Below are 21040 nucleotides of genomic sequence, written 5' to 3'. Positions count from 1 at the left end.
ATAAGATTTTATCCAGTTGTACGCGATTCCCCTTATCCCAAGTTGTAGTAATTTCCTTAGTATACAGTGATCAACTGTATCAAAGGCCTTTTTGAGGTCTATGAATAAACACAATCCATTTTATCTTTAATTTTATCGGTTATATTATCTACAGTATCCACCAGAGCAAGAGCAGTTGATCTATTGTTTCTGAATCTGCATTGACCATCATTAAGTAGATTGTGTTTTTCAATGAATCCATTTAGCCGTATGGCAAACAATTTTTCCAGGATTTTGGATAACTGAGGTAGTATAGATATTGGCCGGTAGTTATTTAATTGATGACTCTCCCCACATTTATAAATTGCATTGATGTGTTGCAAATATGAGTGAAGGGCTTGGCTATGTTACATATTACTTTTTTAACTATGGTCATATCTAGGTTGTTTCAGTCTGTTGACAGATGGTCGCTGATATCATTAACCAGTATTCCACTTGTTATGCTTCAAGACATTTGTAAATATATTATCGATTAACGTGGCACAGTGCAGTAATCCTGGTGGGACGAGTGATCATCGGAAACAAAGAAAGGCTGTACATAGTATCTATACATTTTCCTGTTGGTCTGTGGGATTTTACTTTTAGAAGATCAATGTTGAAGTCCCCACAGATAAACACTTCTTTCTGGTACTTATTTATAAACTACTGTTCCATGTAATCGATCGAACACTTCCATATCAGCACCCGGCGCTTTGTATATACATGATATTGTTATATTTTTCCTTTTGTCCATAATGATCTCCGCTGTGATACATTCAAATACATTATTCACTGCTATTGTCATACTTTCGACCAGTTGGGCTTTTAGTTCATTTTTCATATAGAGAGAAACCCCTCCTCCAATTTTATTGTTTCTATTTTGTTTGTACATTTGATAGTCCTCCAATTCAAAATATCCATATTTGTTTTCCTTTATCCATGTTTCAGATAAAGCGATTACATCAAATTTTGTGTCAAACTTAATTACGTATTCCTTTATATTATCAAAGTTTGTGTATAAACTACGGCAATTTAGATGCATTATGGACATGCGCTTTTCCTTTGTTACTACATTGATCTGCTCGTCCTGATAGTATTTACAGTTATGGGAGATATTTTTGTAAAAATGTATGTCTGGATCTACATCAAGTTGCATATTCAGTGGCTTGTGAATATTTCTAGCTCTGATTCCTGGATGTCGCTTGGATCTTCACTGTCTGAAGATGAGTCATTAGTTGTGTTGTCTGTCATGATGTGAATGTTTGGTTTGTGTTACCTCATGTGTAGTTGACCAGTTTGGAGCATTCCTTGATTTGAAGCACTTTAGCCTGTTCGGACGGTCCGTTAAGTTTGATGAAGACTCGACAGTTGGATGTCCACGTTGCTTGTATCTTGTTTTGTTTCCGTCTGGCAGTGTCTGCGTTCTTTTTTGTCAGGTGCTCGTTAATGTGCACATTCCTTCCTTTCAGTTTCCTTCCCTGCTTGAGCAATGCAATTCTATGTTTCCTATTTGCAAATCTTAGAATTATACTTGGTTTCAGTGCGTCTCTGCGAGGCAGCGGGTGGCAGGCCTCAATGTTCACACTTTCCAATTCGATTCCTTTACTTGTCATGAAACGGATCACTTGCTGCTCCACAGACTCCAGGTCCTCGTCTGTCTGTACTGCATTTTACATTGAACTTAATATACTTCAACATAACATAACCGAAAAGGTGTAGGCTTATAAGCTGTCTTATATTGTTCACTCTTTCAGGTTTAGAGTTAAAGAGGGGGTATTCTGCTTTTTTCAGTCCCATAGCACCAGTCTATATCACACTATAATGATGACAAACCTTCTGTTGGTCTGTAAATGCAGTAAATTAGAATAACTGCCTTGTATAAAATGTCTCTCTCAAAATGGCTGTAGTGAATGTCTTGAAATAGGCCTCTGTCTCTTTAAGAACCTCTGAGCCTTTAGACACGCCCCCTCCACACGCTGTCTGTGGCATCAGTGGGGAGGGGGTTCTGCTGAGGAGCAGTGGTTGGTTACTCGGCTGGTGACGAAAGCTCGGAGGCGTCTCCAGGAGGTGGGGGCGTTCCTAGGAGGACTCAGGCAAACCTATCCCTAAAATGGCCGCCATCAGAGTGTTTACAGATTACTCAAAAATACGTGAATGTGCCAAGGCAACACTTCAGGCATGTTTTTAATGAGGGAATGACAGAATAACATGATGTAAGGCTTGAAAAAGTAGATTTTGCACAATACCCCCCCTTTAAGAAACAACACGAGTTGGCACTTGGCTGTGAGGCTGAGTTTATACAATTTCAAGGTGGCTTTAAAGCCACAGATACACAATTGGTAGAAGCATCCCAAAGCCAGGAGGACCTTCCTCTGTCAGGTAAGGGAGAAATGTACCCCACATGAAACACACTTACACAGTTACTGTTATTCTTTGTTTGATTATTAGTTTATAAGTTTATGTGTTGTACATAGATGGATTGATTTCTTTTCATCTGGCATGCATGTATACAGATGAAAACAGCACACCAGCCCCCAGACAGGAAGACAGCCATCTCATCAGCCCGCCATCATACTCAATAATCATGGACAATCTGGATTTCTTTGTGCATACACACAACCAGTCCATCAATAGGAGCAACAAAAGTATACACTGGATACACCACATTGCAGTCAAAGACCGTATAGCTACACAGCACATCTCCAACATCAAACCGACAACGGACTTTCAACAATACAATCTGAAGTTACCACAGCGGAGCACCCAGGCTTTCATGCGCTGTGAATTTATTGTTCTTGCCACTAGAATGATGACCAAGCACATGGCTGTTTCTGAAGCTTTGGAGAGACGGTGGTGCATCACATTCCTCATCTACATCCCAGTGAAATGTCAACACGATCAACCGATGTCAGATGCAACCAGGACATCCAAATGTGGCTACATTTTGTTCACACATTTTGCACACATCTCTAATTTACAATTTTCTCTCTCTGAAGTTCCCCTTAGGCCTCTTTTCAAAGATGAGAACAAGAGAAATGACTTGGTGGAAGTCTTAAGATAAATACAACAAGAGTAAGTTAATTTAACATAATAACTGTAACACTCTGTTATGAACAAGCCTATGACTATGACCCAAAGACCCTGATGGGGCCACACTTGCTAATTGGAGGGGCCCGTCTCACAGAGGCTAACGGCCGTAATGCACAGTGGGGATTTGCAGACGCAGACACTGAGGAGGAACGAATGGAGGGGGTGTATTTCAAATTGGAGGACTGGCGTGCCATTCGACTTCTATTTGAAGTGAGAGACCATGTGAAAAACAACCAAAAATACATTAGATTATTTGGTTATTGGCAAAAAAAATTTAATAGTGCATATATGGACTTTCAGTTACTACACTTGTTTATGTTTGGATATGTTTTGTATATTTGAAATGTAGATTCATCACAAAATCTTCTTCAAAGAGTCCGCCAAGGACCACGGCATTCTATTCATGAAAATGACCAAGTTGAGGCAGGACTATAGACTTTTTAATTGTTATAGTAACAGTTGACACATTGTCTTTGTAAGAGAGGTTGTGAACACTGTTCAGCACCTCAATCACTTTAACAGCAAAGCAATAACTGTGTATGTTGTTTCTTGTGTCTTAAATGCTTCCCACAGTTTCTGATGAACTTGTCTGTCCTTTGTTCTGGGATGGGAAACGCAGTCCTGACATCATGAACTCACCTGTGCTCTTCCTGGGGATACTGTTTATGACATTGGCATGGTGTGGTACAATTTCATCTATGGACTGTATGAATGTGGTGTTTGATTGCTTACTCACATTCTAACATATTTTAACATAGTGTAAGTGAGTGCATGTGTAGCTCACGGCATGTGAAGTGGCTACAGAGAGACTAACTGTTGTGGAGTGAGTGAGTGTCTAATCTCCTCAATTCCCCCAGTGGTGGATATTCTTAAGTACAAGTCTAGATACAGGACCAAAAGTGTGTATCGGATAAGATTTTTTTACTGAAGTTGAAGTTCAAAAGTATGCATTGTAAAATGTACTTTATAAGTAAAAAGTAAAAGTACTTAAGAGTTTAATGTGCAGGATTTTTTTAATCATTTGAATCAAACAAAAGGTCTACACGATTAAACCACTAACTCGCATCAAAAAAAGGAAATAAACCAGGTCTAAACACAGATTGAACTCGGTCAAAAAACAAGTCTAAGCTGAGGCTAAACCATTTCATCGTAGAGAGGTCACTATGAAAATGTTTTACTTTACGTTCCACCACTGAATTTCCCTGACAAAGGATGTGAAGCAGCTGCAGCGAGTGGGATCGTTTTGTGACACAAGTAAAAGATGCATGTGGCCTACTCGACATTGACATAGTTTCTCATCCCACTTCGTGATCAAGGACACGACTGCTCTGCTCTTAGCTGCTGTGATGGAGCATCTTGGCCTTGATCATGTCACAGGTAAACCATTAATTAGAAATAAATTAATCTGATTATTATGTCATGCATAATTTTGCCTGTGGTGTAAAATAAACTGTTAACTCCCACAGTGATGTTGGCACCATCATGATCACGGATTCAATATCGGCAATAGCAAATGTCTGCATTACTTAGTCCCTATTTTGTTTGTTCCTTTACAGATTGTCTTAAGTCCCTTATTCCGGAAAACATTACAGAGGCCTCTCCGGGAGCAAGGAGGACATGGCTCAACCGAGTAACTGCAGAAATCGTGGACAAATATGTCCTTCTTCCTCACATCACAGAGGCTGCAGAGGCTGCAAGTAAACCATCAGCCACACCAATATTGAAGAGCAAGTTCCCTTGTCGTATGGATGGTTGTCCAAGAACATTCACTCACTTCAAAAGCAGACAAACCCAGTTCCTGTACAAATGAATGCCACATTGTCTCCACAAGTTGCTCACAGTCTCAAGTGGAACAGATTTTGGAGCACCAAGGGAGGCAAGGGTAGAAACATTCCACTCGATTTACATCTGGAGCTCTTGAATGGATTCCTGAAATCTTCCCTGAAGGGCCTGGAGCCTAACCTGAACGAGACTTCTGCGGACAGAACAAGCAGGTCTATAGGAGTCTTAAAAGAAATGATGGCAGGCACTGATATGGAGCTGGGCATATCTGGGCAAAGTGGTGATCGCCATGTGGACATGGCCAAAGGCATCCTCACGTTGGTGGACACTCTGCAAGAAGCAGAGGTTTTCAAACAAAGACGAGGTCGAGAGTCTGCTGCCCTCCCTGGTTTCCGAAAGAACCTATTGGCAAAGCTGGATCATAAGGCACTGTGGAAGTGCATGATGAGCAAACTCGATGAATGTCCCTTTGTAAACCTTGAGCAAATGACAATTGTGTTAATAGTGCTGTCTATTTTAACTTGTTTTTTTGAAAATAATTCACGTTTTATTCACATTACACATGTATGACGTTTAAAAATATGTTTTTATAGATATATTTAACGCCTTAATGTAGTTGTTGTGACTGTGTTTCTTACTGATTTTTTAATTGACACATAACTGCATGTATGAAGTTTAAGAAAATATATTTATTCAAAATGAAACACATTTACAAAAGCAGTTATTTACAGTGGCTCAGTAATTAATCTGAGATTTGAAGCATAGATAAGACTGACTCAATGCTACTTAATGAATTTTCAAAATCCTCATCAGCAACATCAAAGTACTCCGTGAAGTCAATATCTGGCGGTAAATATGTTTCTTCAGGAATGTCTGGGAACTCACATAAATCAAAGTCTTTAAATACTTTGTGAACAACTCGTATGATTTCCTGGCCATGATTAATGTCAAACACAGGTAGTTTCTGTTATGAAAAATATTTCAGAAAGACTTGTCTGAATTAGTACATTGCTGAAACCAGTGCAGAATGAGGCATTTGTGTACAGGTGACTTAGACTGTCCCTATACTTCTCCAAAAGCTCTCTGACCACTCCCTGCTCATCCAATGTGATTTGTCTACATCTGATAGGTGTTAAAATCTGTTTAGGCATTTCGTAATTGGGTTTTGCTACAGAGCGACACTTGCATAATGAATGGCAATAGGTGCAGCAAGAATGTCCTGGTTCAACACTGGACACTTGTTTCTCAAAATAGTGCCTTCCTAAAACAGCCATTTAGGCTTTCTTGAAGAACTGTCTTTACTGCCTTGTCTGTGTTGCCAAGCTGTTTGTTGGCATAAAGAACACCATGAGCGGGAGCGCCATCTCTGCCTGCTCTTCCAACCTGCTGGAGAGTGGCCTCTGGTCCTCTGCTAACCCATACATGACCACATGGGAGACCTTGGGGAAATTTAGGCCAACTCCAAGCGCTGTAGTCGCCGCAGTTACTCTGCAGCTGCCTTCTCCATTCAATGAAGAAAGTACCCTGCTCTTGTTCACGGGTAGAGTATGGCTGTGAAACATCCCAATGAGTAGATTTTTCTTCTCTTCACTGACCCAGGCACTGTCCCCAAGTTCAGCCTTGAAGTGGAGGAATACTCGTGTGTTTATTGTCCGGCAGTATATGGTGATTGGTAACATCTCCAGTCCTTTCTCTTTCAAGTCCTTCACCAGCCAGTCCAAACAGTCCAGAGAATCAGTTGTAGGTCGCCTTACTGACAGTCTCATGTTGGGTCGATTGGGGCTAACAATGATGTTGTTTTCATTTTGAAAGTGTAGCTGTCTCCTGACAATGTCTCTTGAGTGCAAATCCGCAGATGCAGTCAACGCCAATATCGGTGTTCCTAAAAAAAAAAATTAAATACAATAAGTCAGAAATATGGAAGTCATTTGCATTACAGTCATACCACTGCATAGTTTATTTACGGTGAATACACGGCATGATATTGTAACTGTATTTCGAAAATAACAATGTTTAAGTGACAACAAGGCATTACTTGATTATTGCAATGTGTGTTTTTTGTAATGTCTTATGTCAGACAGTGAGTTAAGAGCTCTGCACAATCAATAGGGAGAGAGGTGCGATGATCCAAAACCATGATTATAAAGCTGGTTGCTTGTCAAAAGAATAATGAACAAAGTTTTCAGTGTCCAAGTATTAGAAACGTTGTGTCGAACCACATACAAGTTACATTGATCTCTTAATTGTTACGGTTTACCTACCTGGTTTTACGATTGCTCGAAGTTCTCCCAACCTCGCAAAGTTTTCCCTAAAGGCCTTCTGTCCTTTCGCAGCCTTACCCCTGTTTGAAAGAAGAAATTGTTATTTTCATTGGATATTGTTTGCGCTTGCACATGTTTAGTTATAATACCCACTCAAGCGTCAACATCTTTAATTGGGAATGCTCCGTGTGCACACAGCTGAAAGCTATGCCACGGAAGCTTTAGTTGTAAATTGATAGTGAAAAGTAACACACAGTGACATTGTGACAACCACAGTAGGTACAGGCATAATGACAATAATATTAACAAATACTACTTACCATTTATAGGTCAGATGGACTTCTCATCAGGTGGATCCTGTATATGTCGGTGGATAGCATGTTCTCCCATTGGCACTTGGCACCTGGTACCGGCAACTCTTGATGCATTTTCTGCCTCGGGACCCAGCTGTGCCGCAGAAATCCCAAGCTCTGCTGCCTCCTTTATCTGGTCCTCCATCAAGGCTATCAATGGTGAAACCACCCCAACGACCGGGTGTTTGCTAAACCCCATTACCTCAGCCACTAACGGGGCTAGTTGGTAGATTAGGCTTTTGCCAAATCCGGTTGGAAGCAAGGCTAAAACATCTTTCTTGGTACTGATGAAAGATTGTAAAGCCAAACACTGTTCTTCTTTTAAAATAAACTTTCGAGCTAAACTATTTAGAACATGGTCTACAGCTTGGTCGAAAGATAGCTTTGCGTCTGCTGCTGTCATGTTGGATACGTAAATAAACTACAAGCTTCCGTCTGCTGAATAGCACGTCATCATCTTGCCGTCCCTCCTCGTTCTGTGATTGGTTCCCAAATCCATGCGAAAATTTGGGCCATGGTCCCCAGGCTCCAAATAATTTGAGCGAACACAGCCTGGCGTTAGCCAGGTTAGCATGACGGCACTTTGGACTCAAATTAACACCTTTATGAGTGACAGTTCAGGGTTTTAGAGGCAGTTCATGAATTTGGTTCAATCAATCAATCAATCAATCAATCAATCAATCAATCAATCAATCAATCAATCAATCAATCAATCAATCAATCAATCAATCAATCAATCAATCAATCAATCAATCAATCAATCAATCAATCAATCAATCAATCAATCACAACAAGGAAGCCTCAGCACAGCCAGGCAGGTTGGAGCACCTAATTATCCATGCTCACATCACCGACAAGGAGATTGACCTCATGTGCCTCACAGAAATGTGGCACCAGCCAGATGTTTACCTGCACCTCAATGAGGCGCGACCCCCAGGGTATAAGGACTTCTAGCACTTTTTCTTACAAAGTGACATGTAGACATACCTGTATCACTGAACATCTACTTCAGGAGCTACTCTGACTATAACAATCTTACTGGGATTGTTTTTTTTTTCACAAATGTGGAAACCAAATGCCTACTTTCTTACATTTCTTTACGGAGGCTTAAACACTGAGAGACTCAAGGCGTGTTTGGAACTCTTTATTTTGGGTGTAGTTTCTTGGTTCAAGACTCAGCCTTCTCTGGCTCGCAGAAACCTGAAACAGAAACAGATGTTTTGAATTCTTCCATCATTGATTTGAATGTTTTCCACACGCTGTATGCACAATTAGTTTTTTTTGCCATATTGTTCTTTTTGTTTGTTTCAAACTCCAAGCTGTGTAAAACTGAAAGGCTGTTGGATTGAACTGTTCTGGGTGTTGACGAAGTTTGTAATGAGAGGAAGTGTTTCCAAATCAGGTCCACGCTCTGAATCAAGTGCAGAATTATTATGCAGCAGTTTTCCCTCACACAGAACGGGAAGGAAAATACATCAATTGTCACTATTTGTTAAAAGCTGGAGGGATGCAGGACTCAAAATTTCCCCAAATTTGGGACGGGACAGATAAACATCAAATGTTTAGTTGTCAATAGGCAACGTTGTCATGAGAAAAAGCAAGCATAAGGAGACACTGCAGAGAAAAGTGGAAACCCAACCACTACTGACCGACACATGAGCTGAAATGTTTAGACGGGGTCAGGAATGATCTAAAGACAGTTTTCAAAGGTTTAATGAACTGATGAGATCAGAGTGACTCTGGATGGACTTCATCTTTAGATCATTCCTGACCCGGTCTAAAGTTGCCTGGCGGCGTGTGTGAAAAGAGCGGTGTGAGTCAGCGGCGTGAGGAGGCAGGAGGGCAAACACATGCAAGAAAACTCTATAGATCATCTGAATTTGGAGCAACATAACCACCTCTACTACATCATGAAGAGTCAAACGGAAACAGTGTCTGAGAAGAGAAGGAAATCTTCATGACAAGCAGCAGCTGTGGTTTGAAATGCCTTTCCTGAGCCCAGGCATTCGGTTCAGAGAAATTATACGCTTCAATAAACGTATTAAAACGGGCAATAAAGGACGCACTGGGTTACAAACATGTTTTAAAGGGGATTTTATCACACACTCAAACCAACACATACTGAAATAATATCAGGAGAGGGAGAGAGGAAAGTGTCAGGGAAATGTAGGCTGGTAAAACTATTCCACTGTCACCAAAGTACAAGTATATGATCAGGAAATGATTTTCTCTACAGAATCGCACACTGGCAGCGCCATCTAAAGTGGACACGTGTGATCTGATTGAAAGCCTTTCAAGCGTCCAAATAGAAGTGACAGCGTGATTTGTGCAGTTAGGTGTGGTTGGGTTTCCACTTTTCTCTGTAATGTCTCTGAGCACTGAACTATACTTCTGGACCCTGCAGGTGCTGAAAATGGCAGCATAGAAAATCGATTTCTGACGTCTTTATACTTGACAAGAACGTCTTTGTTCTTGTCAACTTCTTACGACCCCGTTGGCTATTTTCAACAAAATGTTTGAGGTTCTGTGTCCCATCTCAATATGTTTTGGGGAAATTTCAAAATCTCTGCATCCCTCCAATCAGGAGATTTTCAGAATCTCTTCCTTCCCATTTTGTGTGAGGGAATAATCCTGGCCCTCATTCAGAGCATGGACCTGCTTTGACCTCAGTTCCTCTGGTTACAAAGACTGCCATGACCTGGGACAATCCAACAGCCTTTTCAGTTTTACACAGTTTGGAGTTTTAAAATGCGCAGAAACTCCCCCAATATGGTCAGAAAACTCACTTGCGTAATAATAATTATGCCTCAGTGTATGTTTGTTTAGGTGAATGTTTTAGTACCAGCCGCACCGTCGTAGCTCCACTCAACGGAGTTCTCCCCGCTCAGACCGAAGTATTTAGCCTTTGCTTTGTAATCCTCATGATCATTCTTCAGATCCGTCACATTCGTGTGGTGTCCAAATCTCCCTGAGGAACAGGCACAAACCAGAGTTGAACCAGGACCATACCAGGACTAAACCAGGACTATACCAGGACTAAACCAAGACTATACCAGGACTAAACCAGGACTATATCAGGACTGTGCCAGGACTATGCTAGGACTATACAAGGACTATACCAGGACTATACCAAGACTAAACCAGGACTAAACCAGTACAGACTGTAATCTGCTCTATTATCACTGTATGACTTTATACACCTACACAATATGTAAATCCAATCCTTTTGTTCTATGACAGTTGTTGTCGTCTACCATATTTTACCTCTTATTTGTTTTATCTTATTTATTTTAATATTCTATGCATGCTCCTAAAGCCTTATAGTTTAAAGTTTTATTGCGCATCTTGATCTAAACTCTGTCTTATATGTTTTTATGTTTAATGTTGCACGTCCTCACCGAGAAAAAATCCAAGTTTGTGAACCTGTTTACAGGCAATAAAAACTATTCTGATTCTATACCAGCACTATACCAGCACTATACCAGCACTATACCAGGACTATACCAGCACTATACCAGCACTATACCAGCACTATACCAGCACTATACCAGCACTATACCAGCACTATACCAGGACTATACCAGGACTATACCAACACTATACCAACACTATACCAGCACTATACCAGCACTATACCAGCACTATACCAGCACTATACCAGCACTATACCAGGACTATACCAGCACTATACCAGCACTATACCAGGACTATACCAGCACTATACCAGGACTATACCAGGACTATACCAGCACTATACCAGCACTATACCAGGACTATACCAGCACTATACCAGCACTATACCAGCACTATACCAGGACTATACCAGCACTATACCAGGACTATACCAACACTATACCAGCACTATACCAGGACTATACCAGCACTATACCAGGACTATACCAGCACTATACCAGGACTATACCAGCACTATACCAACACTATACCAGCACTATACCAGCACTATACCAGCACTATACCAGGACTATACCAGCACTATACCAGCACTATACCAGGACTATACCAGCACTATACCAGCACTATACCAACACTATACCAGCACTATACCAGGACTATAACAGGACTATACCAGGACTATACCAGCACTATACCAGCACTATACCAGGACTATACCAGGACTATACCAGCACTATACCAGCACTATACCAGCACTATACCAGGACTATACCAGGACTATACCAGCACTATACCAGGACTATACCAGCACTATACCAGCACTATACCAGGACTATACCAGGACTATACCAGCACTATACCAGCACTATACCAGCACTATACCAGGACTATACCAGGACTATACCAGCACTATACCAGCACTATACCAGCACTATACCAGGACTATACCAGCACTGTACCAACACTATACCAGGACTATACCAGGACTATACCAGGACTATACCAGCACTATACCAGGACTATACCAGGACTATACCAGCACTATACCAGCACTATACCAACACTATACCAGCACTATACCAGGACTATACCAGCACTATACCAGCACTATACCAGGACTATACCAGCACTATATCAGAACTATACCAGCACTATACCAGGACTATACCAGGACTATACCAGCACTATACCAGCACTATACCAGCACTATACCAGGACTATACCAGCACTATACCAGCACTATACCAGGACTATACCAGGACTATACCAGCACTATATCAGAACTATACCAGCACTATACCAGGACTATACCAGGACTATACCAGCACTATACCAGCACTATACCAGCACTATACCAGCACTATACCAGGACTATACCAGGACTATACCAGCACTATACCAGCACTATACCAGCACTATACCAGGACTATACCAGCACTATACCAGCACTAAACCAGGACTATACCAGCACTATACCAGGACTATACCAGCACTATACCAGCACTATACCAGGACTATACCAGGACTATACCAGCACTATATCAGAACTATACCAGCACTATACCAGGACTATACCAGGACTATACCAGGACTATACCAGCACTATATCAGAACTATACCAGCACTATACCAGGACTATACCAGGACTATACCAGCACTATACCAGCACTATACCAGCACTATACCAGGACTATACCAGCACTATACCAGCACTATACCAGGACTATACCAGCACTATACCAGCACTATACCAGGACTATACCAGGACTATACCAGCACTATACCAGCACTATACCAGCACTATACCAGGACTATACCAGGACTATACCAGCACTATACCAGCACTATACCAGCACTATATCAGCACTATACCAGGACTATACCAGCACTATACCAGCACTATACCAGCACTATATCAGCACTATACCAGCACTATACCAGCACTATACCAGCACTATACCAGGACTATACCAGGACTATACCAGCACTATACCAGCACTATACCAGCACTATATCAGAACTATACCAGCACTATACCAGGACTATACCAGGACTATACCAGCACTATACCAGCACTATACCAGCACTATACCAGGACTATACCAGCACTATACCAGCACTATACCAGGACTATACCAGGACTATACCAGCACTATATCAGAACTATACCAGCACTATACCAGGACTATACCAGGACTATACCAGGACTATACCAGCACTATATCAGAACTATACCAGCACTATACCAGGACTATACCAGGACTATACCAGCACTATACCAGCACTATACCAGCACTATACCAGGACTATACCAGCACTATACCAGCACTATACCAGGACTATACCAGCACTATACCAGCACTATACCAGGACTATACCAGGACTATACCAGCACTATACCAGCACTATACCAGCACTATACCAGGACTATACCAGGACTATACCAGCACTATACCAGCACTATACCAGCACTATACCAGCACTATACCAGGACTATACCAGGACTATACCAGCACTATACCAGCACTATACCAACACTATACCAGGACTATACCAGGACTATACCAGGACTATACCAGCACTATACCAGCACTATACCAACACTATACCAGCACTATACCAGGACTATACCAGGACTATACCAGGACTGTACCAGGACTATACCAGGACTATACCAGGACTATACCAGGACTATACCAGCACTATACCAGAACTATACCAGCACTATACCAACACTATACCAGCACTATACCAGCACTATACCAGCACTATACCAGGACTATACCAGCACTATACCAGCACTATACCAGCACTATACCAGGACTATACCAGGACTATACCAGCACTATACCAGCACTATACCAGCACTATACCAGGACTATACCAGGACTATACCAGCACTATACCAGCACTATACCAGCACTATACCAGCACTATACCAGGACTATACCAGGACTATACCAGCACTATACCAGCACTATACCAACACTATACCAGGACTATACCAGGACTATACCAGGACTATACCAGCACTATACCAGCACTATACCAACACTATACCAGCACTATACCAGGACTATACCAGGACTATACCAGGACTGTACCAGGACTATACCAGGACTATACCAGGACTATACCAGGACTATACCAGCACTATACCAGAACTATACCAGCACTATACCAACACTATACCAGCACTATACCAGCACTATACCAGCACTATACCAGGACTATACCAGCACTATACCAGCACTATACCAGCACTATACCAGCACTATACCAGGACTATACCAGCACTATACCAGCACTATACCAGGACTATACCAGGACTATACCAGGACTATACCAGCACTATACCAACACTATACCAGCACTATACCAGCACTATACCAGGACTATACCAGAACTATACCAGGACTATACCAGCACTATACCAGGACTATACCAGCACTATACCAGAAATATACCAGAACTATACCAGGACTATACCAGCACTATACCAGAACTATACCAGGACTATACCAGCACTATACCAGGACTATACCAGCACTATACCAGAACTATACCAGGACTATACCAGCACTATACCAGGACTATACCAGCACTATACCAGCACTATACCAGCACTATACCAGCACTATACCAGGACTAAACCAGCACTATACCAGCACTATACCAGCACTATACCAGCACTATACCAGCACTATACCAGGACTATACCAGGACTATACCAGCACTATACCAGCACTATACCAGCACTATACCAGCACTATACCAGGACTATACCAGCACTATACCAGCACTATACCAACACTATACCAGGACTATACCAGGACTATACCAGGACTATACCAGCACTATACCAGCACTATACCAACACTATACCAGCACTATACCAGGACTATACCAGGACTGTACCAGGACTATACCAGGACTATACCAGGACTATACCAGGACTATACCAGCACTATACCAGAACTATACCAGCACTATACCAACACTATACCAGCACTATACCAGCACTATACCAGCACTATACCAGGACTATACCAGCACTATACCAGCACTATACCAGCACTATACCAGCACTATACCAGGACTATACCAGCACTATACCAGCACTATACCAGGACTATACCAGGACTATACCAGGACTATACCAGCACTATACCAACACTATACCAGCACTATACCAGCACTATACCAGGACTATACCAGAACTATACCAGGACTATACCAGCACTATACCAGGACTATACCAGCACTATACCAGAAATATACCAGAACTATACCAGGACTATACCAGCACTATACCAGAACTATACCAGCACTATACCAGCACTATACCAGGACTATACCAGCACTATACCAGAACTATACCAGGACTATACCAGCACTATACCAGGACTATACCAGCACTATACCAGCACTATACCAGCACTATACCAGCACTATACCAGGACTAAACCAGCACTATACCAGCACTATACCAGCACTATACCAGCACTATACCAGCACTATACCAGGACTATACCAGGACTATACCAGCACTATACCAGCACTATACCAGCACTATACCAGCACTATACCAGGACTATACCAGGACTATACCAGGACTATACCAAATCTGAGCCAGGACTCACGGAATGCGATCAGAAAATCTCCCTGAGTTTCACTTTTGTAGAACATCTCCATGGTGTTTGCTGAACTCGGGAAGAACTCAACAGTGGCGTTGTCATTGTACGGTTTCCACTCTCCGCCTGTGTTCTCCACTGGAAACCACAGAAGCATCATTAAACATGTACAACAGCACATCCAGAAAACCTCAGACAAGCTTTCAGGTAGATCAAACTCACTCCCTCCCTCCATGTGGAGGCGGTGAATTCTCTCACTGTTCTGAGGAAGGACCAGGTTCTCCTTGTAGGAAATGCATTTCCCTCCTCTGAAAAAAACATGTTTAGTCAGTTCCACTAAAGAGGAAGCTGTGATTCTGTTCAAAGGTTTCTTCCCTTCTCTTTTCGTGTTCAACCAGAATTAACTTTTACTTTTTTTAGGTCAATTAGAATTATAAAAATGTTTCTATTTGCTAAATGCCTGAAGAATGAGAGATTTTTTAGACATTTTGTTGCTTTCCAAAAGTCAGAAGTTTACATTGACGGGGGGCAGCATCATGCTGTGGGGCTGTTTTGCTGCGGGAGGGACTGGTGCACTTCACAAAATAGATGACATCATGAAGAAAGAACTCTATGGAAGTATTTGAGCAACATCTCCAGACAAGCTTGGGCACAGATGGGTCTTACAAATGGACAACCAGATGGAATGGACCAAAAGTCCTGCCAACTATTGTGAGAAGATTGTGGAAGGATATCCAAAACATTTGCCCCAAGTTATATAGTTTAGAGGCAATGCTACCAAATATGAATGAAATGGATTTAAACCTTTGACTTTGCAAAAGAAATAAAAAAAATGTGTAGAAAATTCTATTTCTCATTCTTCTGGCGTTTATAGCATTAATGTTGGAAATTCGAATTGATTTACAAAAGAAAAAGTCAGACATGTCAGACATGTGTCTTTGGATAAGTTTCCGACAGAGAGCATAAATGAGCATCTAAGCAGGGCTAAGCTAATGTGAAAATTCCTAATATTTTACGCAAAATCATTTTGAAAAGTTGTTTATCACTGTCAGACAAACTGCAGCAGTTTATAGCAGCAGGATTTCTATAAACGACATCACATCACAGTGACCCAAAGACGAAAGATGAAGTCGTTGGTCAGGAGCACATACATAGCATTGCGCTCGTAGTAGACCACGGTGTGATTGTCAGGCTGAACACGCATCTCCACGTGGGCGCTGGTGAGGTTCGCCCATGGGTTGTCCTGATTTGGAATCTTTCTATAGCCTATCCAGACCATCACCCAGTCCCCATCCACCTGCACACAAGACCAGGTTCAGTCCAGGTTCAGTCCTGGTTCAGTGTTTAACAAGATGTCCGCCTCTAACCTGGTGCAGCTCATCTGAATCCAGAGTTGGCAACACAGACTTTTTGTGGCAGAAATCTGAAACAGAAACACAGACGTCAGTGGAAATGTTTTGAATGTTTTCGGTGGATACTGAGTTTAGTGTTACCTGCTAGTTTATACTGCCACTCCACAAAGTTCACCCCATGTAGTTTCAGGCACTTGGCCATCGCTCTGTGCCCCTCATGATCCTTCTCCAGATCATCCACGTGCTGTCCCTCTCTCCCTGAGGACAAAGTTTAGTTTGGTTTAGTTTATTTTAGCAATTTACATTCATTTATCTTTACAAAATCATAACTTTACAATTATGAAGGTTCAAAATGGACTAGGCTGAAGCAATAAAGCTATTATGTGCCTACCCCAAGGGAGAAACCAGGTCTGAACCAGGTCTGAACATGTTCTAAAAATACATTGTGCAGGCCCACAAAAGGTTTCCTGGACTTGCCAACTTTCTGCATATGTTACGTTCAATCGCTATTATTCCTTTTTATCTCTATGGTTTACCCAGCAACAGACTCCAGGAAAGCAGCACTAACGTCTTCTCTTGTTCCCATAGCCAGACCTTTGTGTTAATTTTCGTAGCCAGCTCAGACATGAATGACCTGCAGAGTTTTAGATGTGCATCTTAGTGTAAGAGACGTGTGTCCGTTCCTCAGCCCCTTAGGAGAGCTTTCGGGGAGTTCTAGTGGAGTTCCTCAGGGTTCTGTCTTGGGCTCACACCTTTTTACTGCCTATTTTAATAAAGTTGCTTTCACAGGTGTAGTTTCCACAGACAGGCTGATCACTGCGTTGCCTTGTTTCTTGCTGACAGTGTGCTTGTATTGAAAACATGTTAAGTATTAGGGTTGTGCCGATGGACGATGTCATCGTCCATCGGCGATGGATGAGCAACATCACGATGTAGAGCCACCATCGTGATGCCACGCCCCCTCCTGTCAAAAACACGCACTGGTCTTCTGTGGGCCTTGTAAACCTTCAAACTGTACAGGGATTGCACTGCAAATTAAATCACTGATGTAACTAATATGCGCGCTAGTGTCAGTACCTGCCAGAAGCCACGATGTGTTAGCCGTAATTATTAACGTAAAGACGCAGCTGCTCTCTCTCTCTCTCTCTCTCTCTCTCTCTCTCTCTCTCTGCAGCTCAGAGTTTAACAGCGCGTGGTTTTGTTTTGCTTTGCTGCGTATTGAAACTTAAACCGTTTTAAAATGAGATGGCTCTCACATCGGAGTTAGCTGAGCGCGTGGACTATTCTCACGAAGGAACGAGAGAAGAAAGAGAGAGGAGAGAGAAAGAGGCGGTGCAGGAGGTACGAGGTTACGATCACATGGACCAGGCGGCGCGTGGAGCGGCTTCAAAAATGTAGGCTACGACGCAAACTTCAAAATATTGTCCCGTTCACCCACTGTTTCTTAAACATTACGTCAAAGTTGAGCAAGTGCAAATAATAAGCTCCGATTTACATTTGTATTAGTGTGATAAGAGCCTTGGAGTTCACGCGCTGAATGAGTCGTTCTCCTCTCAGACTTTTACGCACGAGTTTGAACGCATTTCTTTTGCAAAAGTCGTGTTCCATGACTCTGTTCAGATCATGTTTAGTTTAGATCCATTTATCCTGCAATCTCACATTTTCCTAGCATAAATAATAATATGCAGCATATATATAGGCTATGTAAATGTCTTTAAAACAAATATTTTATAATGAAAAATGGACGATATCATCGTCCATCACGATGGTTCACTGTAAACATCGTCAACGGCCAATTAAGGGGACATCGCCCAACCCTATTAAGTATTGTCCTGCAGACTTTCTGAACCCCGTTTAAAAACTTGTGCTATTAACGAAGACAAAAAAAACATCCTCAAATCACCCTTCCTGTCACACCTTTTAGGAAACGGAAGTAGAAATAGTTCAAGCATTAAAGAGACTAGAATGATGACACTTTGCACCCAAACTGCAGTGTAGGATTTTAGCAGCAGTTGTGGTGAATAGGTCTGGGGTCATTCTACACATTGGGACATTGCTGGAGCAAGTAGGGGGTAGAAAATACATCACTTTAGTTTTAGTTTCTTTAAGCATTTTAAGTAATGTCACACTCAGTTTTAGACATTAAGACAAAATCTGGCTACAGAAACTTTCTTCTGAAACCTGGATAATAGTACATAATTACTCTAAATGTCTAAAACTTGATGTGACTTGGTCCAATAACAAAAAAACTCCAGATCAAACCTAAAAAAAACACTTGGAAAAAGTGCGTGAGCTCGGTTTGGATTTGAAGATTTATCTTCAGATAATAGAAGAGTGTAATCTCAATGCAACTCTCATGGTTGATTCAAAGCTCAATAAATAAAGCAGGTCTAAAGTGGGTCAAAAGAGGACTCACTGAATACGAGATAGATTGATCCATAAATCTCGCTTATGTAGACCATCTCGATGCTGTTGTCTGAAGTCGGGAAGAACTCTGCGGTGCCTTTCTCAGAGTACGGCTTCACCACTCCATCTTTGGTCTCCGCTAAAAACAAAGAATAACATCTGTAGTACAATAGTGCATCTATAAAACATGGTACTTTATAGTATCCATCATATGGAGGTGTAATGGGCCTCTGCAACCACAAACCTCTCTCTCACACTACATTCATAATGTAGGTGCACTCACACCGGTGACCTGCCGAACTTATTTGAGGAGGGTTTGTGTGAACCGAACGACCCGCACTCACACCTGCACAAACAAACCGAGCCTCATCGAACTCACTTTCTCCCAAAATGTCCAGACGGTTGTGTCCCTCGTGGCTCTGGGGGAGGGTCAGGTTGAAGGTGAAGGTCAAACATTTTGATCCGCTGAAAACACAAACACTTTGAAACAAGATGGCCGCTGCAAACGAACAAACAAGTCACAGGAATGAACCTGCTTTACAACACTGCTACAATATACTGTACATGCTGCTATTAATACTATACACATTTGGGCTTCAAGGTTTATCCATATCGAATCACAACTGAGGTTTTGATTACTGTAATAAACTAATCTCAAGAGGCTGAGGGTTCTTTTTTCTTCTGTCTCCAATATTTGAGTGATCGATGTCTCTAATCATGACTGTGGAGCTTCTGATCTCAGGTTCAGCTGCAACAGATAAAGGTTTGTCTCAGTTTCCCGAAAGCAGATTCTAAACTCTTTAGATAGACGCTTTGTGATTCCATCCCGGGCTTATTTTAGTCACATGGCTGTCCTCCAGAGGTACTCGAAAATGTCGGGGGAAACTCCTCCAGAAGAGGGTGATGTCCACATGAAACCAAACATTTTTGAAAGTATGTCTGTGTAGGCTCTCAGTCGTACAGTAGTTGTCCATCCTCAATGAATCAACTTGCGGAGAAAGTAGAGATGCTGATTACTTTTCTTGACCAGGGATGTAGTGTGCATGGTCCAGGAGAGCTTCTCTGTGATGTGCACACCCAGGAACTTAGTGCTGGTCACCCTCTCCACTGCAGCACCGTTAATTGTTAGAGGAGCATGCTGGACCTGTGCTCTTCGAAAGTCCACAACAATCTCTTTTGTCTTCTCCACATTTAGAGAGAGATTGTTCAGTGTGATGGTTCTGGTTGACACGTACAGCCTGTGGTCTCTGCATCAGAAAGTCCAGCAGAAAGTCCAGTGATGTGTTGATCCCCAGGTGGAGCAGTTTGTGTATTAGCTGCTGTGGGATTATAGTGTTGAATGCTGAGCTAAAGTCTAAAAACAGCATTCTAACGTAGGAGTCCTTTGTTTCGAGGTGAGTGAGGGCTGTATGAAGCGCAGTGGAGATGGCATCATTAGGTGGCCCTAGTACCCTACACAGAAAGCAGAAATATGGTGCTGGTGGTAAATGTTTCCTTCAGGTTCAGGCCATTTGAGAGTTCTCAACATCCAACAGCTCTCAAAGTGCGTGAAAGGAAAAAAGTGTGAAAGAAAAATGAGCACAAGCCGCAGAGATGAGCGCAGTCTGGAGAGGACTGTCAGGAAAAGGTCATTCAAAAGTGTGGGGGCCTTCACAAGGAGTGACTAAGGCTGGAGTCAGTGCATCATGAGCCCTCACACACCGACAGATCCTGGACATGGGCTTCAAAAG

General features: G+C 42.0%; 1 protein-coding gene across 1 annotated transcript in view; it reads right to left on the bottom strand.

The window, feature by feature from the left end:
- The window catches only part of LOC306973614 (uncharacterized protein), a gene marked incomplete at its 5' end in the record, with an annotated part of 80125 nt that overhangs the window by 56670 nt on the left and 2415 nt on the right, over positions 1–21040 (bottom strand). Inside the window, 8 exons of the mRNA XM_079570581.1 lie at positions 10347–10472; positions 15562–15690; positions 15775–15860; positions 16704–16849; positions 16920–16975; positions 17046–17162; positions 19321–19449; positions 19690–19775. Of these exons, the coding sequence (XP_079426707.1) occupies positions 10347–10472; positions 15562–15690; positions 15775–15860; positions 16704–16849; positions 16920–16975; positions 17046–17162; positions 19321–19449; positions 19690–19775 (875 nt within the window). The remainder of the gene's footprint in view (positions 1–10346; positions 10473–15561; positions 15691–15774; positions 15861–16703; positions 16850–16919; positions 16976–17045; positions 17163–19320; positions 19450–19689; positions 19776–21040) is intronic.

This window comes from Gobius niger (genome assembly GCF_951799975.1).
Source record: "Gobius niger genome assembly, chromosome: 14".
NCBI classification, from domain to species: Eukaryota; Metazoa; Chordata; class Actinopteri; order Gobiiformes; family Gobiidae; genus Gobius; species Gobius niger.
This window is presented reverse-complemented; position numbering and strand designations above follow the sequence as displayed.